This window comes from Podarcis filfolensis (genome assembly GCF_964270895.1).
Source record: "Podarcis filfolensis genome assembly, chromosome: Z".
Lineage (NCBI taxonomy): Eukaryota > Metazoa > Chordata > Lepidosauria > Squamata > Lacertidae > Podarcis > Podarcis filfolensis.
The window spans coordinates 17,720,079-17,744,116 of record NC_139617.1 but is presented as its reverse complement, the minus strand read 5'-3'; the positions used below and the strand labels follow the sequence as shown (position 1 = coordinate 17,744,116).

At 43.2% G+C, this 24,038-nt stretch overlaps 1 protein-coding gene across 7 annotated transcripts in view; it reads left to right on the top strand.

Moving 5' to 3' along the window:
- The first annotated feature begins 175 nt into the window (after positions 1-175).
- The window catches only part of ENOX2 (ecto-NOX disulfide-thiol exchanger 2), a 41,052-nt gene continuing 17,189 nt past the window's right edge, over positions 176-24,038 (top strand). For 2 of the 7 annotated variants that reach the window (XM_083595293.1, XM_083595294.1), the window contains exons 1-7: positions 176-390; positions 13,997-14,113; positions 17,796-17,927; positions 18,927-19,064; positions 20,395-20,601; positions 22,013-22,246; positions 23,268-23,480. In XM_083595293.1, coding sequence (XP_083451419.1) covers positions 228-390; positions 13,997-14,113; positions 17,796-17,927; positions 18,927-19,064; positions 20,395-20,601; positions 22,013-22,246; positions 23,268-23,480 — 1,204 coding nt within the window. In that variant the 5' untranslated portion in view covers positions 176-227. Of the gene's footprint in view, positions 391-472; positions 572-2,549; positions 2,573-5,685; positions 7,834-13,996; positions 14,114-17,795; positions 17,928-18,926; positions 19,065-20,394; positions 20,602-22,012; positions 22,247-23,267; positions 23,481-24,038 lie in introns of those variants that run through there. The other 5 variants (XM_083595292.1, XM_083595298.1, XM_083595295.1 and 2 more) reach the window with 5 other exon arrangements.

Below are 24,038 nucleotides of genomic sequence, written 5' to 3'. Positions count from 1 at the left end.
AGCCTTATCTCTTCTGAACCCTGCGGAGTCCCTGAGACTACATTACCCAGAAGCCTTCACAGCACGGTGGACTCGAGCAGCCAATCAGAGCAGGCGGAAGCGATTTCCCTCTTTAACCCCCACACTTCCCCTTTTTAAAATCCGGCAAATCCCGCCCCCCGGTCCCCGGTCCCCCCCCACCCACTCCAGCCTTCTGCGCGGTGCACACGAATCTACGGTTGCTCATCATGCTCTCGGGTATTCAAGCCACGCCCCTAGAGACCGCCAATCAACAAGACGGCGTGCAAGGCAGCTCGCAGGCGGGGTTTGCGAAGCGATCGCAACGGCGGGGCCCTCCTGGTGAAAGGATGTTTCGGGAATATCGGCGTCGGAGGACTGCGGGACCAGCAGGTGGGCGTTGCTGGGCAACGGGGCGGGGCGGGGCAGGGCCCTGCTTCCTGTCCTGCCGGGATCGGATGGGAGGGTGGATGGAGCGGGGTTGCCTCACCACCGTTGTCATGGGAACCGGCAGCGGCCTGCGCTCTCAAAGAGGGCAGCTCCCCGGTTTTTGCTCATTGGCCCTATTTACCAGGTGCAGCAGCCACGATCTGCTCCTCTCAATCGCTGCCCCCTGTTTGGACCCGATATTTGCCTTTTTAATCACCTGGGTGCGGTGGTGTAGTGGTTAGAGTTCTGAATCTAGAACCTCATCTCAGATCCCCGGACCCACTCATGAAGAGCCAGCCGTGCTTTCTTAGCCTAGCCTACCTCACAGGGTTGTTGTGAGTATGAATGATTTGGTTGGTTGGATCGGTCCAGTTAAGCCCGCCTCTGAATAGACTAACGGAACTAAGTTAGACCATGCCTATTCATCTCAATGGGTCTTCTCTGTGTAGGGCTAAGGTTGGCTGTGACCTGCCATTCGCATCCTGCACCTTCAACATAAATAGTATTTTTCTCAGGGTGGCTAGTAGAGAAGTGAGAAACAAAAAAAAGTGAAATGTAATGATAATAATAAATATTTATAATAATTAGAATTTATTATTTAAGCGAATCGTAATAACAATACAGTGATTTAAAGCAACAGCTAAAGCAACTGCTTATTCAGGCAGAGGGTGAAATCAAACTGCTCTAAGTAGAAAATGCTAGCCTCAGCAGCTCTGTGAATATAGAAATAGAAATGGGTTCTTTGCCTGTAATGCTGGCATTAGCAGTTTTGTGAACATAATTATTTTTGCCTGCCCTCAAATAATAGAACAGTACAGTAATGAGATTTCCAGGTCATCTGTCTTTGGGAGGGCATTCAAAAGGCAAGGAACCGACACAGAAAAAAAATTCTTATAGAGCCATCTTTGCTGCCTTGAGCTTCTTGAATAAGCTGTATATAAATGTTTATAATAATTCCCAATGATTTGCCCAGAATTGTATTTGTATTGTGTAAGTTTTTTTTTTTTGCAATCATTAACAAAAAAAATAATAAATGTATAACACTGTTGTAAGTTTGGGTGTTAGTCTTCATGAAGCCTGAGTCCGTTCTGATTCCTGGGGTCCTGGATCCAGCAGGGGTTAAAATCTAATGGAGGATCCCATTGCTCAACTAACCAGGCAAGCTTATTGGTGAATTAATGGCACTTTGTACTGTCCTTAGTATAACAAAGGAAATACCTGGCTAGTAGTCAGAAAGTCCCAAACCACAGAGTTGTGTGAGCTGAGAGCTGCACTAGATGCAGGCAGAAGCTTGATTTCTGTTTGAATCCAAGGTTGTGACTATGGGAGAAGTAAGACTGGGGTGTTAATGCTGTGAGCCCCTCCATCTTAGGCTCAGGTTGTGTATACAGGTAATTCTCATCCCACACTGCTTTAACTTGTGTGATTGCAGCTTTGATGAGGGTAGGGAGAATATATAAATGGAGAACAGGGAAAATCCACTATTCCCTGCTGTCTATTTATTTTTCCCCACTCCACCTATGCACCCAGCAGGTATTCCTTGCTTCCTGGGCTTTGGAAGGAAGGCACAAGGGCTCTGGGAGCATCTTACAACCCTCATGGCTCCTTCCCAAAGCCTGGCGCCTCTGTTATTCAGCTTTGAGAAGGCAGCTTGAGGGTTCTGGGATATTGCCAGAGCCTTAGTGCCACATACCCAAAGCTTGACACCTTGCTTACTCGGCTTTGGGGAAACAGCATGACGGCTGTGGCAGCATCCTTTGCACCTCCTACACAAAGCCCAGTAACTGAGGCATCTGGATTACTGGCCTCTCAGAAGATTGAAGGAGTTCCAACAAACTTTTCAGAGCCCAGTAAGCAGCCCTCCAACTTGCGTGAGAAGCAGTTTCAGGGGTTCCTGGCAATTTTGTGTTCACATGTGGACCCCTGACATCTAACCCTTGCATAAGATGCGAGTTTCCTGTATGTGCAAATAAACCGTATATCATAAATACAGTAGTCTCTGCTGTCCCTCTGAACATGTCGGATTGTTACTAGGTGGGTGATCTTTGCTGTCTATTTTGTTGTTTCTTCAGCTTGTAAACTGCCATGTGTATAGTAATATAGAAAGGCGGTATGCAAATTAAAAGGAAAGGAAACCAAAACATGGGTAAGTTCTTGGAACCCCTGGAATCTTGCACTGCTCAGAGATTGGGGTGGCATGCAACAATATGTTAATTAGATATATACGTTATATTTTGGGGTACTCTGTATAAACCACATATTCAGTATTCTGCCCAGCATAAAAAGTGGGCGAAATCTTTTGTGTAACGTTCAGTGTTTGATTAAGACAATCAGTGTGCTTGTTTATTTTTTAAATCAGAAAAAGAGGTGCTTATTTTCCAATAGGTGATTACTTGGTTACTCACCCCCCCCCCATATTAATCTATGGACACTTAATGTGCATACCGAGGTTGTGTGTGAAAGCCGAAGTGAATGTTTATCGCACATGAGCCTCTACATTAAATTGCTTCTCATGTAGAAATTTGATACCATAGTAACTGCCCTGTTGCCTTGTCCACACTGGTTTCTTTCATTGGAAGATGAAAGAAATGTCATATGATAGCTTCCACAGTTGGAGGCAGCAATACTTCTCAAACGGCTTGCTGGTTTCCCACAGGCAACTGTTAAGCCCAGAATGCCAGACTCGATGGACCATTGGCCTGATCCAGCGGTTCTTCTTATGTTCTTATGAGATATTGCACATCATCCTATGGAACAACAGACATTCTTTTCTGTGACTGTAATGGTTTCCCCCTCAGATTTATATATACCTGTGCCACTTATCAATAAAACATTTTTAGGATGATCTGAAACGGAATAATCAGACAGTCTATGATTTGATTGTGGATGAGGGTGCTGATCTGGTTTGTATTACTGAGACCTGGCTGGGCAGGCTGGGAGGAGTTGATTTGGCACAGCTGTGCCCACCTGGATACTTGGTGCAGCATAAGCACAAGCTGCAGGCATGGGGGAATTGCTGTGGTCCACATGACTTCCATTTCCAGGAAACCACTCTGGCTTAGAGCTGGCTGTGAGGGTGTGTGCACTTGGTGTCAGGCCAAGGAGACAGTAAACTAGGGTTGCTACTACAGTGGTACCTCAAGTTACATACGCTTCAGGGTTACATACGCTTCAGGTTACAGACTCCGCTAACCCAGAAATAGTACCTTGGGTTAAGAACTTTGCTTCAAGATGAGAAGAGAAATTGTGCGGCGGCGGCAGCAGCAGGAGGCCCCATTAGCCAAAGTGGTGATTCAGGTTAAGAGCAGTTTCAGGTTAAGAACAGACGTCCGGAACGAATTAAGTACTTAACCTGAGGTACCACTGTATACCCAAGTGCTCACTGAATATGCCATCTTATCAGGAGGCCCATTTCATACTTTGTAGGAACTGGGCCTTGGGAGTTATGGCAGATTCCATTTGGATCTTTCTTCCACTGCATATCAGACAGGTGAAATTTTTGTTGTCTTTTTGGCGCCTAAGGGAAAACCTTTCAGCAAATCTTTTATGTGAAGTCTATATGTGCATTGGACTTGATTTTATATATATGTGTGTGTGTGTGTGTGTGTGAAATAAATGCTACTTGACACACATACAATAAACCTGTTTGGTTTTTTTATCTTGCATGGCCAAAGAACAGGTAATGCGTGAATATCTTTTGTAGGAAGGACCCCTTGTAGCAGTTACCACAGAATTTCCTACCACCCAGAGTGTAGCTTTGCAGCAATATTTATTCTCTGGAATATTCGCCATACTGTATTTATGTTTAGCCTTGTAAATAAGCCTATAAAAATTAACAGCCTGCTAAGAGAATAGTACTGGGACGCAGGTCAGTGGTTCGAATCCCCATGACGGGGTGAGCTCCCGTTGCTCGGTCCCAGTTTCTGCCAAGCTAGCAGTTCGAAAGCATGTCAAAGTGCAAGTAGATAAATAGGTACCACTCCGGCGGGAGGGTAAACGTTGTTTCCGTATGCTGCTCTGGTTCACCAGAAGCTGCTTAGTCATGCTGGCCACATGACCCGGAAGCTGTACGCCGGTTCCCTTGGCCAATAAAGCGAGATGAGCGCCGCAAGCCCAGAGTCATCCACGACTGGACCTAATGGTCAAGAGTCCCTTTCCCTTTACCTAAGAGAATAGTAGCCTGTGTCTCTATGCTGGTTGAAAATGAAGGTTAGGCTCCTCCTCCTCCACAGCCAGGTAGAAATGCAGGCTACTAGCTTTTTTGTAGGATAGTAAAAAAAGTGCCTTCTATCAACAGCATTGTGGGAGAAGGGGCAGAGTAACGCTTCCTTCCTCTGCCATCCTATTCGCTCACCTTCATGGAACTTCTGATTACCTAGGGCTACTAGGTGAGATTTTAAAATACAAGGCTGTATGGTTATCTGCTGATCTTGGTTTCCCCTCACCTTTTTTCCGTTTCAAAGTTATGGTTATAAAATAAGCATGTTGGGAAGTTAAAAAGGTTGTTTTTTAGTGTGAATTCTTAAGAAGAAGTACTAGTTTCTCTTGAGGGTTAAGTTATGGCAAAGATAACCACTCACAGGGCAGGCAGCCAGCAAGATTGAGACTTGCCAATTGCATGCCGCTTCTCAGTGATCCTAGTACTTTTTTTTTTTAAATAATTTTTATTAACTGGCCAATCACATCAAATTAAATCACATCACATAAATTCCAAATTACAAAGCCAAATTTTTAAATTTTGTTGGGGGAACCCATACTTCAAGATCCAAAGGGGGATTCAGATCATCTTCTTATTACTGCGTTAATGTCCAAATCAGTCCCAATCAGTCCAAACAAAATTCATAATTCTATCCAGTCTTATCTTGGTGTTTCCACATCATATCTTGTTCATATAATTTCTATTTTTCCTTTACGATCTCTTCTGTTAGTCTCCTTAAGCCGATAAGCAAAATAATAATCCTCAGTGATCCTAGTACTGAAATCCTTTGCAGATTCACAGATGAGCATGCTGTTAATTACTTCGCCACCTGCTCTCTGGCCATCTCCCCATAATGTTCAGGATTTAGTCTCTTACAGAGTCACTGATTGGTAACTGATGGGGACAGATGCAGTAGTGGGCAGCAATTCATTTTAAAAAAAGAGTTCCATGCCTTTCCTCTTTAGCATCCCAGCGTTTCCAATTGCCTGCTGTGTAGCTTTATTGACGTTAAGCTCTCCTCTTGTTACGCTGGCTGCTGGCACTTGGTTTGTTTGCAGGGTCCAGCACAGCACATGCGTCACACACAGGCTGAACTGTGTTACTAGTTTGTGTTTATATGATGGTGCAGTAGTGTGGGTAGCAAGATAAAACACGCTGAGACTGAAGAGCACTCTTTGCGAAGCACCATCATGTTTTTTGTGCATTTCACAGGTACGGTTTGCATTCTGGTGTAATGAGATTCAATATTTTCGACTCCAATATGTTTGCCATGAGCAGTCTTAGTTTGCGATGGGGAGGTGGAGAGTAAAGTCTACAGACACCAGCAGTCAAGTGAGACCGGTGCTCTAGCCAGAGAGCCTGCAGCCAAGTATAACACTGAATCTGAGATCCCGGATCTTTTGGATTATATGGATTCAGCAAGAGCACAGTTTAAATATGGAATAGTTGGAGTTAAATCCACAGTGTATCTGGTCAATCTGGTGCTCTTGATAGCATGTTAATGCTGTTTCCCCAGCTTTTAGCCTTCCCAATCTGCCTTGGAATCATCAAAGGCTCTCTGTTTGGGAGGGGAGGTTCAGAAGAGCTTTCAGGATTTTAATTTTTTTATCTCAATTTTTTTCTAGACTTTAATTTTCTAAATCTGTTTCTGTGCGGCTTGAAATGTGTTATGGGAAGGATTTGGAATTGTGTCTTTGAATATGTTTTTTTATAATAAATGTTGAAACAGACAGTATTTAACCAGATGGGCAGTGGCTTCTTGACGTCTAGCTGTGGCTTGAAACAGAAGCAAGCCACTCCTAGGTGCAAGGGGACTGTAGGAAAATAGGTCATCTCTGAATCTCAAGTTTCAGTGTAATGGGAAAAATTAATAACATTTATATCCAAAACGTAATTGAGATTACCTCAAACCGGAAATCAAGCTCTGTTCTTTATGCAGATTGCCGCCACTGTTGATAGGTAAGCACTTTGTGACTGGTGAATATTAAAGATTAAAATTAGCTTATCTTGGCCAAAAGTATGAAAGCTGACTCCATTCTTTCCCCCTTTTTGCAGCTGCTTATACTTCCAAAGCATGCTTTATGAGTTTCGTTGTGTAGTTATCATAGTCAGTCTCTTCTGTATGTGCAGCATGCATCTGACAAAGGAAGCCTGTGGCACAGCATTCCTGCAGTGTTTTTAGATTTTATAGGTCAAGGTGTCTCCCTGCTACATGAACGTTTTGGAAGACAAAGTTGACTTAGCTGTTAGCCTTTACAATAGTCATCTTCATCGTACAGTGGTAGAGGTCAGTGAAGCAGGTCATTAGTAGCAGTAGCAGGTTCAGATAGAAGCAGTAGCATAATACGTTTATTTAGACCACTTGAAAGTCACAGAAAGTGAGCTATCTGTCAGGTTTCACAGCTCTTCATCAGGCAAGATGTGTATTATTATTTTAAAAAAAAAGAGAAAAATGTTGCTGATAGAAGGCCTGGTAAGAGCCAAATTATACATGACTGCAATTGTAGAGTTTGCCGTTGAGTGCAGTTCCACCCCACCACCCACATAAATTGGAGTTGCAGAATCCCCCACCCCCAATTCAGATCCGAATTGCAATGGGGGACTTTGGTTAAAACCTACAACTATACTAGGCTTAAAGGCTACATTGCACTAGAGTTCCAATATGGTTCGGGTCTTTGGTGTTCACAGTTGGGGGGGCCTGCACCAGCATTTAAGGGCAGAACTATGCAGCTGAGGTCACAAATAGTTGGGTCCTTAAGATACTGTACTAATTAAGGAAGCTCTTAAGATTGTGCCAAGAGCAAAATATATTAAATTGCATCAAAGTATACTGGGATGGAGAAACAACAATTGCTTCCCACTGAAAATGTTAAAGAACAACAGATATTTGAAACTGATTCTATTGCTGCTCAGGGCACCTTTGTATTCTTTGAGTATACCAAATTTTTTGTCAAGCAATTATAGAAAAGGAGGAAGTCTACCTTTTACCACCGAATGCTGTCACTTTTTCTATGTGTGAAACAAAATGTCTCAAATAGAAGTCAGAGTGGAAAGTAATACAGTGTGGTTGTACATACTACTTTCCACTTCGGTCTCTGTTGAATTTGCTTTTAGTAGATACACAAGTTATAATCTCCAATTTCATTAATCTCCCTCCCCCTTTTTTATTTTACACCCTGCTTGATGGAGAATTCCATGAAACTCACAAGGTATCTATTTATTTCTCCTTTCACCTGGTCCTAAAAAGATCATATGCTGCTGTTTTAATTAATTTCTAAATCAAATGTGGCCAACTGCATTTTTGGGGTCTGTTTTAGCTTCCCCAAACAGGTTATCTATAAGTACGTAAATATGGAATAATGTTTTTAAATGTTTTTAGGCAATGTATGTGTTTTGTTTCCTTTGGGGTTTTTTCATATTTTTCCTTTGAAATATGTGGGTCTACAGATGGCACAGTGTGTAATTGTATTGCTGTTGTAAGCCTTTAGATTTAATCTTTAGATTTAGCTGAATTTGCAACTAAGAAGTTGGCAATTGTTTTTGCAGACTTTGCTTTAAAGTAGTCTGTTTCAGTTTCTATGAAAGTCCATTCTTCATAAACAGGAGAGGTGTACTTCTTGGCTCTGTAGCTTTAAAAACTGTAGCTTTTAAAACATGGGTAGGCAAACTAAGGGCCGCAAGCCAATCAGGCCCAATTGCCTTCTGGATCCGGCCCGCAGATGGTCCAGGAATCACCACGTGGATCGCAGGTGCGCACGTTCTTTCCCTCCCTCTCACATGGTGGCGCCTCCTCCTCCTCCCTCCTCCTGGCTTCTTCCCGCCCTGCCTAGAGGAGGAAGAAGGCTGGGTTTTGTTGGTGCCAGCAGCAGCAGCAGCGCTCAAACGGCCACCATTTTAAGCAGCCCCTCTCCGGAGCCCTTTCGCGTGCCGCTCATCGTTCCCCCGCCACCACCACCAGCCCCTGTCGCTCGCAAGACACAGGTAAGGGGGCTCGTGGTGCTCTTGCATCGTCCCCCCACCTCCAAAAAATATAGTCTGCCCCCCCCACAAGGTCTGAGGGACAGTGGAAAAAGTTTGCTGACCCCTGTTTTAAAACAATGGGAGTGAGGAAGCTAGAGTAGCAGCATAGATATTTCCTGCCCTATTCATGATGTGGGCCATACAGTGGTACCTCAGGTTAAGTACTTAATTCGTTCTGGAGGTCCGTTCTTAACCTGAAACTGTTCTTAACCTGAATCACCACTTTAGCTAATGGGGCCTCCTGCTGCCGCCTCGCCGCCGGAGCACGATTTCTGTTCTCATCCTGAAGCAAAGTGCTTAACCTGAAGCACTATTTCTAGAGTCTGTAACCTGAAGTGTATTTAACCTGAAGCGTATGTAACCTGAGGTACCACTGTATTTAGCAGTTTGGCAAGTTATTCCTTATGAATTTGAGCTGTCACCATCCTAACAGCACAATTGAAATCCAATGTCTCCTGGGCTGAGTGTGTTTGCAGTAGGTAGGTCTTGGGTTGTGCCAGTGCAACCCCCTCATCTCTGGTGAGCAGTTTAGATGCAGTTTATTTTATTTTAATTTGCTTTCCAAATAACCAGTCACACTTTTTTGTCAATATGTTTTAAATAAACGGTGGCTGCAAATCCTATGCATGCTTATTCGGGAGCAGGTTGGAACATCAGAGAATTTTAGTGGGAGTGGAAATTGCCACTATTTCTATCCAAGGTCCAGAAGAGAAATCAATCCAGCAAGTACAATCTTTATTCTCCTGCAAATTGGTTGTTTCAACCAATACATAGTATTTTTTTACATTGTTTTTACACTTTTATATTGAATTGATTGGTGTGGAAATAATTTTGTCATTGATTATGTAAGTTACGTGAAATAGCAGACCGTGAGTTAAACAGCGCAGTATTTCGTGGAAACTGAGCTGCGGCAGAATGGAAACTGCATTGATTGTGTTGAAAACAGGGTGGAATGGAAATTGTAGCTTTAACACCTAGAGGAGCAAGCCCCATTAAACTCAGTGAGACTTAATACCAAGTGAACATCCAGGGGAATAAGTGATGCAGCCCTGTTTTGAATTGAAACTTGCAAGACTGTTTTGCAGACTATGTACATCTTTATACCATAGAATTAAAGTGGTTTAATAGGCATTGTATGTAACTAAGAAACGCTGGGAGTTGTACTTCCTTAGGTGTTCGAGATCTCTGAGAGAGAGTACTTAGCACCCTTATAAACTACAGTTCCAGGAATTCTTTTGAGAAAAACCAGGACACTTGAGGTGGCATAAAATCAGTGTAAGTTTGTGGTGTATCTATGTACAGTGGTACCTCTGGTTACATACTTAATTCGTTTCGGAGGTCCGTTCTTAACCTGAAACTGTTCTTAACCTGAAGCACCACTTTAGCTAATGGGGCCTTCCACTGCTGCTGCACCACCGCCACGCGATTTCTGTTCTCATCCTGAAGCAAAGTTCTTAACCCGAGGTACTATTTCTGGGTTAGCGGAGTCTGTAACCTGAAGCATCTGTAACCCCAGGTACCACTGTATAGGGTAAACTTTGTACTGATCAGCTGCATAAGCCCCTTGGTGCTATTTTCTTTGTGCATTTCTGCAGACCACACCCTTGGGCACATGGCAATAACAATATTGTAACCAAGCAGCTTGCGGGTGGTATTCTCAATTGCTGGTGCCTTCACAATTCCTTTAAAATTAGCTGCAGTGTTTCAAGAATGCACTTGTGTCTTGGATTAGGGGTTCCAAGTCCTTCAGTCATATTCCAGGCGCTTTGCATTCTTTTCATTTGCTTCTTGGAAAGTGTGGACTACTAAATAACTTGGAACAGATGGTTCCCAAAGCTTCGGCTTCGCTGTGAACTCCTCCAACTACAAACGTATCCTAATGAGCCATGTCAGAGTTCCCAAAATCAGGTTATGGTGATTAAGGCAAATTGTACTGAATCTGCTCATTCTTTCATTTCACTTGCTATTTTGTCACAGGCAAGTGCTTCAATGTTTGGTTTTGGTTTGTTGATGTTGTAGCAGCACAAAGATTCTCTGTCACCACATCAACTTGCAAGGGATTTCCTATTGCTGTTTTTGGATGCTTAATTAACTCTTTAATCCCTACCCCTACTGAAGTTAAACTTTTGTGTGTGTAACTCAGATGAGCACACACTTATCCCCTCTTTTTTTAATAATATTTTTTATTAATTTCTAGCATACAAATTTTTTTAAGACATACCACACAAATTATTATACATATGTCCTTGTTTGGACTTCCTTCAGCATCTCTGATAGCCTTCCGTCTTGATTATTTCTCCTGCAATTATTAACTTAATATTACCTTTACCTTTTCTAACAAATCATTTCTCCCTTTCCATTTTTACAATGTTTCTTAAATTACTCCTCACAGAACTTCTTGTAGTCCTACAAACGTAATCTGATCATCACAAATACTTTTCAGATACTCAGTAAATTTAGTCCAGACCTCGGTAAACCCCTGGTCCCACCGGTCTCGGATCCTTCCTGTTAGCTTGTCTAATTCTGCGTAGTCCTATCCCCTCTTTAACCCCACCTTCCTCGCTTTATTTCCCGTGTTAAGTTATAGATCGTAAACTACGCTGGGCCTGTCATTATCCTCTGCAAAGTGGCAGGCAGGTAGATGGTGCTATATAAATAATTAATTTACAAAAGGACCATATTGGGACCATCTCTGTAAGGGAGCTATAGGATTGGGCAGATTTGACTGTTTTGGTTCCCTGTCACTTTTGTATGTGTTCATTCATATGTCTGGTCTGCCCCATTTAAAAGCAGTGCTGGGGGAGGGAGGATCACATTTCTGAATATATGTATCTCAAAACAATGCAATTTAAAACATGTTTTGATAAAGTTTTTGCTTTAAAAATACCTTGCAAAATGTAAATATGTGCAAATCCCAAAGGATAGTTATATTCTGATTTGCAGCTTTGAGAAGTACAGATCAAGTTAGTTCATAGCAAAGAAATAATAATTTTCTCAAACATCTCTAGAAAGGTGGCTGAAAAAGAGGATCTTTCGTTTAGCTCCTCTTGCTCCTCATGGAGTTAGGCTGGGAAGTATTCTCAAGCTCTTAGAAGATTGCTTTGGCTTAGATATGTCTGTTTCAGCAGTGATATCATAAAAGCCAGTTTTTGTAAGGTCGCGAATTTAAGCCTCGCTTTAACTTTTCACGGTCGGAATTTGGGGGGAAAGTCAGGCTTATATTCAGGCCAGTACAGTAAATGAAATAAATGAAATAAAATAAAATTGAGAGGTGTTGTAACAGCATGTCTGTGTGCAATGAGTCTGTGTTTGGTAGGTTGCAAATTGTGTGGCCCTGGTGTATGCAGAACTGAAGTCTATACATTTACTTTAAACGTCTCCGTTCAGAGTTTTCCGACATGTCTGTCCCAGCATTCTGGCAAGAGAGAAGACTGTCACTATTGCAGCCTTGGTTCCAGGTGCAGGAAATGTAAACCTGACTATGTAGGGAATGCTCTAGCAGTAAATGTTTATCGTTCTGAAGTGCCCCAAGACTCTCCAACCATCCCAGTGATGGCTGAGACTTGTTGCAGCTACTCTCACCAGGGCTTTGGGATTAGCATAGGGTTTAACACCTAGCATCATCAAATAAAGTTCTGTCCTCAAGAGGCAAGTCTGCTTGATACACAACATGCCAGGATAATTCCTTCACAACAGCTCATTCCCTCTTTGCTACAAAAGGACCCTTTCACTTCTCCAGGTTCTTATGTGATAAGCCATATTGGTGAGAACTTAGTCAAGATGTTCTGTTCAGTTAAGCTTTCCTCTTGCTTTTGAGGTGTTTCAACGCTAGACAGTCTTACCACTTGTATCCTGTATTTATTGTCATAACCAATTGTGCTAGGTGCCAAGGTTAATTGCAAACAAATTTCTGAAGCTTGTGTATCTCTTGTCCCACCCCCACCCCCCATTTCCTAGTACCACAACACAAAGCTGGACTTCAGATTTCTATGGAAGGTATTCAGCACCAGCAGCATCAGTGGCCATCAATTATTAAGTTCCTGTTTGTTTGTTTTTTAAAATTTATTCATTTTTTAAACTGCTAGTCCCTGTACAGCAGAGAATAATCTAAGTACTGTATAAATAGTCATCCTTTTATCAAATGCCTTTCAAATTATAAAAATACCTGCAGCTCTTGCCCTCAATGGTATATAGAAATACTTGACTAAAAAGTAGGTAGAATAGCTTTTATAGTTATGGGACTAATTTAGATCCATAAAGAAGTATGCAAATTGTCTGCTTCCCCTAAGCAGTGAGAAGAGGGTTGGCAGCTGTGTGGGGAGGGCCTGAATCCCCTTTGGACAGTGCTTGTTCCGTGGGCTGCCAATTGCCGACCTCTTTTCCTAGCAGTGCATCAGTAGGTGAATAGTGCAGTGTTTTCTTGTATTACTTCAGGATTTTCTCTCTCTGAGGCTGTGTTGTGAAAACATTTGGCTTGCACTTGAGTATTGAGGATTTGTTTGGAAATCTGCTCCACTTCCCAGTGGGGAGGAGTTGTGGTGGACCGCGTGGCCACCCACTCCCCACCGGGGGCGGGGGACTTTGTCCCCCATTGCCTGGGGGATCCCGGCCACGTCAGAGCCCGACCAGCCAATCCACTGGCCGTGGGGGCGTGGCCGGGGCCATTTAAACTGAGGAGCAAGCCAGAGGACTTTCTCTTTGGCTCGCTTCCTCAATCACCCGCCCTCCCTCCCTATTTTGCAGGTTAGGCAATGGCCTTGCTATGGACTTCGGTTGGTCACCTTGGTTGGCCGAGGGGCCTGGTAGGAATTTTTCCACTTGGCAAATTGGCACTGGCCACTTGGTTTTCGCCTACCTCGTAGCAGTCATCACAACTTTGTTAGGGTTGCGGTTAGGCATTGTTTGACCTTGTGGGGGGGAGGTGAGGTGTGGCCATCACCTGCCCCTCCATGCTTTAGGGTATTCCGTTAAAGGAATCCGGGGGTGTTGATCTAGTCTGAAGCCCGGCTGGGGGCTAGGGCCTTGACACGACCCCGACGGGAACACCAGGGGGAGCTTGAGTTGGTTTGCATCAACAGGGCTCCCCCTACCGGTGGCTTACCCTAACTGGACTTCTTGCACAATGGGCAGGAGTCAGATATAATCAGGTTTAATCAATGCCTAAGCCAATACCGCTCACATTCTGTAATTCAATAAAGTTGTGGGCAAAATTTGCCCAATGACATAAACCTAATATCTGTGTCCTTGTGTGAGTCATTTCCAACGAGGGGGTGGCTGTGGGGTCTCGACACGCAAATTAGAAGGGATCAAATGCTATTCTTAACAAATTCTTCCCTTTTCCATCTCTCTCAGGACTAAACCACCTGCCCTTTGACCCTGGCAATAGCAAACCTCTGCCATTCAATAGCAGCCCTGCTGAAAATGGAGGCGAGGCAAGCCAGAAACGGAAGAGGATAAATTTGCCTACAGGTAGGCCATGTGTGCATGTGGTGTAGCAAGCTGTGTTTGTGCCTGGGACATGTGTTAACTATGAATGGGGGATACAAGAACACAACAGGACAGACCCAGAAGATGGTACTGGGAAAGTTCTTTCCTCTCCATGACCACTTCTGTCTCTCCTGTCTTGCCTTATTGTTAACATGTACATGAAGCTGCTGGGAGAAATAGTTTGGAAGTCTGGGCTAAAGCATCATCAGTTTGTGGATGATGTACAACTCTGTTCATCGTTTCCACCTTCTAGTTTTAGGGGTTTTAGGATGGATGAGGGCAAACAAGCTGAAGCTTAATCTGGATAAGACAGAGGCACTGCGGGTAGGAAACATGGTGCCCTGGACCATAGTGTGTGCCCAGAGTTTGATGAGGTTGCACTCCACCTGAAGGACCAGGCACACAGTCTGAGGGATTCTCCTTGACTTGCTGTTTTCTAGGAAGTTGCTGATGGAATCTGTTCCCATAAATAACTGATACATAAGATGTTACGCTATCTGGAGAAAGTGGAGCTGACCACAGTAGTCCATGCCCTGATTGCATCCCAATTATGCTACTTTAACATACTGTATGTGGGGCTGTCCTCAAACACTGTTCAAAAGTTTCAGCTGGTAAAGAATGCATTCCCCAGTTGCTTTGGGGGGCCAGATGACTAGAGCATATAACACCAATTCTACACTTGCCACTTTCATTACCAGTGAGTTTTCAGGCCCAGATATAGTGTTGGCGGTTACTTTTTAAAACCTAAATGGTTTGGGACCAGGGTATCTGAAGGGCTACCTATATTTTACATGAACCTGCCCAACCCTGATATTGGCCATAGAAGTCCTGTTTGTAGGTCTGCCTTTAAGATTCATCAGGTTGGAAGTGGGGGGAAATGGGGCCTTTTTACTGGTGGCCCCATCACTGTGGAACTTACTCCCCCAGGATGTTTGTCTTATACTCAGTCTGTTTGTATATAAGCAGGTCTTAAAACACACAATTGTTTTTTGCAGCTTTTAACTGAATAAGATTGTTGGTCTGTAATTTTAATGGTTGCTGTTTTTATCTACCGCATTGTGTTGGATGATTTAATTGGCTTTTAAAATCTAATGTTTTAAATTGTGTTTATAATTTTAGTTGTGGGGCTGCATGAGAGAACCTAAGCGAACAGAGGCTCACTTTTAGAATGGAAAAATGTCCTGTTATTCTAGCTCATTCCATGCCAGGGATCCTGGGTTCTGGGATTTCTGTTACTTGTCACTTGATAGCCAGAAGTCAGCGAGTCACAGCTGTGTACGTGCTTGAGTCAGGATGAATCTGAATTGGGGGTTTATGTTTGTTGGTCTGGTTGATATGCAGTAGCAAAAACAAAGTACTTCTTATCCTTACTTAGAAGACACCCTCACTGCCATAAAAAATTGGAATGAAACATGGACATTGCCATGATGATCCCAAAGTATGTGAAACACAAGCTAAGGAAAAGCATATATTTAATTGAGCCAATGCAGGTTGATATAGAAATACGACTTGAATTTCACAAAATTTCACAAGCTAGGTAACTCCTTGTTGGATGAACAGCTCTGTGAAACTCAATAGCTTATATGTTCCTTTACCAATTTTCATTAGCCCAATATAGATACAGTTGCACACACCCCTAACTTCCAAGTGGTGTGAGATTCCAGGGGTTCCAGGCACTTACCCAGGGTTCATGTTTCCTTTTGGGAATGAGGCACAGCTGAGTCTTTAGGATATATGGTTTATTTACACATATATACAACCTGAGCCTGCTATGCGGGGGTTCACACTATTAACACCCCAAATGGGCATTGTTTCTTCCATAGCTGCAGCACTGGATTCAAGCAGAGATCCATCATGGCTCTCGGTCACTCTGCTTGCTATTTTGCTTCTCGGACACATCACTGCTCACTCTCAACTCTAACTTTTGTCCTTCTCACTATCTGTGAGTGGAGGGAGGGGCTCATTTGCCATCTCCCACAGAGTCCTTAATCCCTCTTAATGGCTCATCACCCAGGCTATCAACTCACAGAAAGCTAGCTTGGATTGATTAGCTTTTAACACTTGCTGAATCCAGGGATTAGAGAGGCCTGGCACCCACAAACTCATAGCAATACCATTTAACCTGCATCAGTTGCATGCAAAAATGTGGGATTGTTCTTATTTTGGGGATTTGTGATATGGAACCTGCTGAAAATAGCAAAGCCATCCAAAAGGAAATTAGAGCCCCAGACTACACATCAGGGTTGATGATTGTGCTAAAATGATACTGCATGAAGCAGAAAACTTCCTTACTCTTCATGAGTGCCCACCCCAACAGAGCATTGGATGGGGAACCAGTGGCCCTCCAGATATTGTTGGATTCTAACTCTCATCTGCCACAGCCAGTATGGCCAGTGGCCAGGAAAGATAGGAGTTAATTGAATTACAAGTTCTTCAGGCAATTAAAGGAATGGGTCAGAGGATGTAAAGTACACCTGTTGCAGTGGAAACTGATCTGATGAGATGTGCAAGGGCCTGTTGGCTCATTCTAAGCATTCCATCCCCAGGGCTTTCCCTTCACTGTTGAGCTGGAATAGAGTAATCACAGGTACAAGGGGAGGAGCCAAATAATTATTTCAGACAGAGAAGGATAGATGAACTGTCATTAGTATGCGAGGTGAGATTCCCTAGAAGCAGTTTTCGCCAGTCAGTGTTTTTCCTATTGTCCTGCTCAAACTTCAAGATGGGCTGGGGAGGTCCTCCTGGTAATTCCATTACTTGTGTATTGCCCTGTTGTTTAGGGTTGCCATAAGACCGTAATTTTCCAGACATTCCCAGGATTCAGCCATTGGAAACAGTATCCAGGTGGAAATTGCTGAAATGTATGGGCATCAACAACTTTGGCCAAAACAACAACTTTTGTGTCTGGATTTTCAGTTTTTGAAATATGGCAACCCTGCTGCTGTTACTTGCCTTGAGATGAAGGGCTTCGTGATGAAGGGTGGGATATAAGTAAAAGAATAAACAAATTTAAACTACTAGTACTCGGCATGAGATCTAAGATGGCATTGCGATGTACTAAGTTTTGTGTGTGACTTTGCCACTTGAAGCTGCTCTTATGCCAAATCTATCCACTGTTTTTTAAGCTTGGGGCAGATGGGAGAGAATTTGAAAATGTATTCAGGAGTTTGACAGTGGGATTTGGCCTTTGAACATGCAGATAACACATGGACTTTGCCCTGGATTATGGCCTAGTGTGTTTTTTTTAGGGGTTATACTCTGCCATCAGAGGATCATTCTGGGGCCCATGATAAGTGCTGGCTCAGATCTATTTTAAGACTTGTGCCTTTACAACTAGAGCTCTTATTTTGGAAAGAACAAGACGTTGGTACATGGGGGATGGGATGATACTCGGGAGGGGAGCACAGGCAAATGTGGTTTGCATCAAATAGTTTGTGCCTAAAGTGAGTATTTGTTGCATCCTACTCTCCCCTTAGAATTTATCCCATCATTTGCCAAGATATGCAGGGTGTCATTTTATAGGGGAAATTTATTTGGTTTCTATCACTTTCTCTTCCAGTTTTATCGTTAGTAAAAAAAATAAAAAAATGGGGTAAGTAATAGTGATAATTTTTTTTTAAAGTACATTTGTTAATATGTTTGTCAATCATAATCCTTTCTGCAGACAGCATCCCAAATCTGAATCTAGAGTCTCCTCCAATGGATTTGGGCATGTCAGACCCAACAGCCTGGACCACTGCAATGAATAACTTGGGAATGGCACCAATGGGAATAACAGGAGATTCTCTTTTGCCTGGTAGGTTGTGCTCTTGGTTTGGTATCACCGCTGCAAGCACGCAATGCTTAATTTTTCAGGGGAGTGTTAAGGGGAGTAAATGTTCAGAGAACACACAAGATCCATAGCCTAAAATGGGTGGGGAACCTCTGGCCTGTGTCTGATAAGGCCTGTTAGGCCTCCTTATTTAGCCAACAAGGCCATTTTCAGGGAAGCCATGCCCACCTGTCCTACATCTATTGGAAGTCATATATGATGTCAGTTATGGGGTAGGTCAAAACTTGGATTATCTGAAAGGGTGTTTGCAGGTTTCACTAATCAGGTGATCGGCAGCACCTGCAAAGCACCCTGCAAAATAGCACTTTGAAAGGGTCTTTGCAAGACTAGACAATCAGCTGAGTGCTCTGTCTACTTGGCCCTTAGGAGTGGCTGCGATAATAAACAAAAAACAGCTCTGCAACTTTAAAGCAGAATCTGGCTGTGATTGGCCTGATTGGCCGACCCTCTTGTATGTTACCAAAAAATCACCTCCACTCCATCTATAGAGCTGTTAAGCACTTTTTTAAAAGTTTCCTAAAAAAAAAAAGTAATTGACTGAATGAATGGATTTATGCATAAGTACTCATGCAGCACTTCTAAAATTAAAAGAAGGAAAGGCAGCCTGGAGTGGAAGAGGCAAAACAGATGCCTGAGCCAGCTTTCAGTGTGGTGGTATGCATGGCTGTCATTTCAGTTACAAAACTGGGAGGAAGTGAGGCTAATCTCCCAGTGTTGGGATGTACTGTGAGCTCTCTTTTTCTTCAATCCTGCCTGTCCACATCTTTGTCCTCCTATGCATGAGAACTGGCTTTTGTGGGATTATGTGGGCTGCCAAATGACTCTACTTTTTTATGTATGCTTTATGTATCTCTCAGGTCCTTTAAGTTTTGATTTTATTGATGGAAAAAATCTGCTTTCCTAGTTAGAATTATTGTGCAGTTGCAGCTGAAACACTCTAGCTTGATGTCCTCTCTATTTCAGACTTCGACCCTGCGCTTGGAATGATGACTGGGATCCCACCAATCAGTCCCTTGATGCCTGGCTTGGAAATAGTGCCACCACCAGTGATTAAGGAGATCATACATTGCAAAAGTTGCACACTCTTCCCACCTAACTCAAGTAATCCTTGCCATAATTCTTGTAGTTGCACTGGGATCAATTGGTAACGATTGAAAGTAAAGAGGGACATCTGATGAATTGTCTGGTGGATGTACAGATCATGGAGGGAAGAGGAAGCTCTTTTCCCAACAGGATATTTTTTATAGTTTGGCCAGCCAGAATAGCTTTTAGATTGCAGAGGTGGCCAGGACCACCTCAACGGGAGCGCTGGGAACCTCAAGCATCTTCACGTCCTCAAGGAGTGAGGCCATCTCTGTACTTCCCTGCTGTGCTGCTTGCTGATTCTGTCCACCTAATGTGAGGCAAAATGGAGAAGCAAACATTACTGGTTAAAACAGCAGTCTAGAGGTGGTTATGGGGGAATCAGTGGCAGGGAGAACCAGTGGCAGTCAAGGATCACAAGGGCTGGTGTCCAGCAACTTCTGGAGAGTTGCATGACACCCATCCCTGGTCTAGAATGCCACTTGATGAAGGGAATGGAGGTAAGTGCTTAACTTCCCAGAACTCAGCTCTAGTCTGCTTGGCAGTACATCTCTAACACTTTCTAGTTGAACCCTCTCTGTTTTAGAATATTTTCAAGGTCAGGGAGTAATTGGAAGAGGAAGCTATAGAAATGAGGTTGCAAATCTTTTTTTTAAAAAATAAGATTTTCGACATCATGAAGGGCGAAAATCATGGCAGTGCTGATTGTTCAGTATGCTGGGCTATAGATTGGAACATGAAAATGCATAGGACATTTTCCAAATGGAAGCCTAGTTTTGCACAGCTGTTGCTGCAGGCTGCTAAACAGCAAGCAGTAATAAAAAGAGAACCCAAGTAAATTTTATAGACCCTCGTTTTCCCCTTTTTATAAAGCTGATGGTATTGTGTCCAATGGTATAAGGGTGTTTGTATTTGGCTGTGCACTGTTCTTGCAGTTTATTTTTAGTGTGAATCTAGCAGTGAGCTGTCGCCAAAAAAAGAGGATCTTTTCTTCTTTTGGAAGCATGCTGTGCTGGAAAGATATTGATTTTTGTTATTTTAAGGCTGGCAGGATATAACTTTGCCTGGCAAGGTTGAGGGCTTATCCACACTTCCATTTGCCCTGCCACATTCCCCTGGGAAAACCTGCAGGGCAAAGGCAAAACTACATGGGGCAAGTGGAAACATGGGGCAAGTAGATCTGTGCTTTCTAGGCACAGGACAAGTGCAAGTGTGGAAGAGGCCAGGGGTGGCCAAGCCTTCTGACACTTAAACACAAATGCGCAGCAGTTGTTGTCGGATTGTAGTTGAATACCAGATGTCTTTTGCTTGTGGCAAGATTATGTATCATATTTCTTGTTGCCCTTAGATCTCCCTCCTCCCACCACAAGGGAAAGACCTCCTGGATGCAAGACGGTATTTGTTGGAGGACTGCCGGAAAATGCAACAGAAGAGACTGTTGTGGAGATTTTTGAGCAGTGTGGAGAGATCTTAGCGCTTCGGAAGAGCAAAAAGCACTTCTGCCACATCCGTTTTTCTGAGGAATACATGGTGGATAAAGCTATTTATTTGTCTGGTAGATATTGTTTGTCTTTGCTTTTGACTCAGAGATAATTTCTTCTGTAGAGTTGCAAAAGCCACATGCAGTCATGTCTGTTGTGTCCCCTTCCATTTTCCCAGTTGTACAGTCATCTCTCACCAGTTTCAGTTATTTGGCTAAGGAGTCTTTTAACTTCACTATAACATGCAATGGTGACACAGACCATTGTGAATAGCTTTCATAAATTTGTCTAATAAAAACAGAAAAATGCCCAATTCCAAAATTCCAACAAGCTAAAAAATGTCAGCATGAAACAACAGTAAGGAACTCTTGTGAGCTGTACAGCTCACGAAGAGAGGGAATAATTCTAGTGCAACAAGCAGTGAGTCTCTATGATTAATGATGGTGATGATAGTTGTTGTTATTGTTGTTGTTTGTACCCTGCCCATCTGACCGGGTTTCCCCAGCCACTTTTGGCAGCTTCCAGCATATACAAAAACATAATAAAACATTAAACATTAAAAACTTCCCTATACATAGCTGCCTTCAGATGTCTCCTAAAGGTAAACCTTGTATATAGTAGTTACTTATCTCCTTGACATCTAATGGGAGGGCATTCTACAGGGTGGGCACCACTACCAAAAAGGTCCTCCGCTTGGGCTCTGAGCCAGATCTCAGTGGCTGGGCTTAATGACGAGGGTGGAGATGCTCCTTCAGGACCTGAAATCTTTATAATACCTGCTGCAAACAGCTGATTATTGAAAACTACCACCGTTTCAAACTATCCAGAACCAACATGGCTTCTTTGGAGAACTTTGGAGGTTAGCCTCCCTTCTGGAGTAACATGTGTTGTCCAGCCAGTGTCACTGTACCCTATGAGAACCACCCTCCAGAGTTGTAAGAGAGATCTGGCAAAGCTTCAGCAACTTAACAGAAACCGCAGCAACCTTTCACCCTTCCCATGTAGCTTACTTTGTGGTGTTTACAACTTAGCAAATATTGCAGTTACAACTTCAAACAGAATTTACCTGAAGTGCTTTTGAGCTGTGTAGCTGGTCTGCATCATAGATGTGACACAATCATTGATAAATCAAACATATTGATATGTGCGGATGAGCATGCATAGCAGTTGATGGTCATTTCTTTATCCAGTTTGAACATGGATGTTATTAAGCCTGAGTTGTAGCTGTTCACGTTTCCTCTGATAGGTGTCTCTGGCAGTCTCTGGAGACAAAGCAGGCAGACCCCCATGTTGCAGATGGGGGAAACAGAGGAACAGTCTAACAACAACAACAACAACTTATACCCTATCCATCTGGCCGGGTCTCCCCAACCACTCTGGGCGGCTTCCAACAGGATATTAAAAACACAATAAAAGATCAAACATTAAAAACTTCCCTATCACAGGGAAACTGCTAATGGTTGTTTCTGTAACTATCATTGCCAGGTTATCGCATCAGGCTGGGCTCCAGCACTGATAAAAAGGATACAGGGCGCCTACACGTGGATTTTGCTCAAGCCCGGGATGATTTCTACGAGTGGGAATGCAAGCAGCGGATGCTTGCCCGGGAAGAGCGCCATCGCAGAAGGATGGCAGAAAAACAGTTCCACCCTCCCTCCCCACCTCCTGTTGTCCACTATTCGTATTATGAGTGCAGTATTGTTGCTGAGAAGCTAAAAGGTACATAGGGCTGTAGTATAATGTCCCAAACTGGCAGGCTGTTGCATGAGGATTGTGGCAGGTGCTTAGGAACATAGGAAGCTGTCCTGTACCCTGTCAGATGAGTTATCTGTTTCTTACTCAGTACTATATACTCTGACTGGCTATGGTTCTCCAGGGTCTTGGAAGAAGAAGGATCTTTCTCATCACTTCCTACCTGATCCTTTTAACTGGGAACTCTACCCAAGACATTTTGCATGCAAAGCAGATGCTTTTCCACTGAGATGTGATCCATCCCATATAGACATACAACAGATGAGTACATTGCAACTGTCTGTGGAGTTAATCTCATCCACCACAGCCTTTCAGAGTTTTGCCTTGCTTGGGTGGATCATTTCATGCAAACTATGCAAAACAGTAGTATTAATTAGACTGTTGCTTGTTACCTGAACATCTCCAAGTGACTTAAAAGGTAATGGGACCCCTGACCATTATGTCCAGTTGTGACCGACTCTGGGGTTGCGGCTCTCATCTCGCTTTATTGGCTGAGGGAGCCGGCGTACAGCTTCTGGGTCGTGTGGCCAGCATGACTAAGCCGCTTCTGGCGAACCAGAGCAGCGCACGGAAACGCTGTTTACCTTCCCGCCAGAGCGGTACCTATTTATCTACTTGCACTTTGATGTGCTTTCGAACTGCTAGGTTGGCAGGAGCAGGGACCGAGCAACAGGAGCTCACCCCCTCACGGGGATTCAAACTGTCGACCTTCTGATTGGCAAGTCCTAGGCTCTGTGGTTTAACCCACAAAGCCACCCGCGTCCCCCAAGTGACTTAATTAATGTTTAATATATAAATGTAAATACATTATACCATAAAAACATAACAAAAGAACCCCTATAGCAGCCACAGGAAGCTTTGGCAGAGCACTAGTAACAAAACAATATCATTTTAGCCTATCAAACATCTTACTATGTTGATTTAAATAGTATTACTTGCAAAATTCACCAGTGCTTTGTACCTGAGCAGTGTTTCTCTCTTGGGTCAGATGATTCCAAGTTTTTGGAAGCGGTGCAGACACTGCTTGCCTGGATAGAGCGTGGGGAAGTGAACAGACGGACTGCAAACAACTTCTACTCAATGATCCAGTCGGTCAACAGCCACATCCGCCGGCTTACAAATGAGAAAGCAGTCCATGAAAAGGAAATGGAAGAAGCAAAGGAGAAGTTCAAGCTTGCACTCTCAGGAATTCTTGCTCAGTGTAAGTGTTTGGGGCTTGCAACCAGGATTTCAAAGTTTCACTTGATGGAAATGTACCATTTTTTGTTTTCTTTTTTTCCAGTTGAAGGTTGAACAAGAGAGAGAGACACAGATCCGGAACATACATTCCCTTTATTAGGAAACATATTTAGGTTTATTTCTTACAAATTTCTAAACCACCATGCTGCATTCGTACAAATGTCAAAGAAAAGCAGCAAACATTTTAAAAAAGGAAAAACATAACAAACCATTTAACAGATAAAATGCTGGATATTAAAATTAATTTTAAATGAATGAAAGGTAACTAGGCCATTAATGCTCAGTGGAAACAAGAAAATCTTACAAAGCTTCTGGAAAACTATCAAAATCTTATTCTGATGGATTTCTGGAGGGGAAATGGTCCCCAGACACAACAAATAAAAAAGCCCACAAAACTCCTACTGTGCACATTTTCTTTGGTAAACTAATGGTACAGTCTGGAGAGCATTCTTGGGTGATTAATGGGATGGGACACAGGAAAGAACATGGTAGTGAGCCTTAGTAGATGTCATGTACTTGC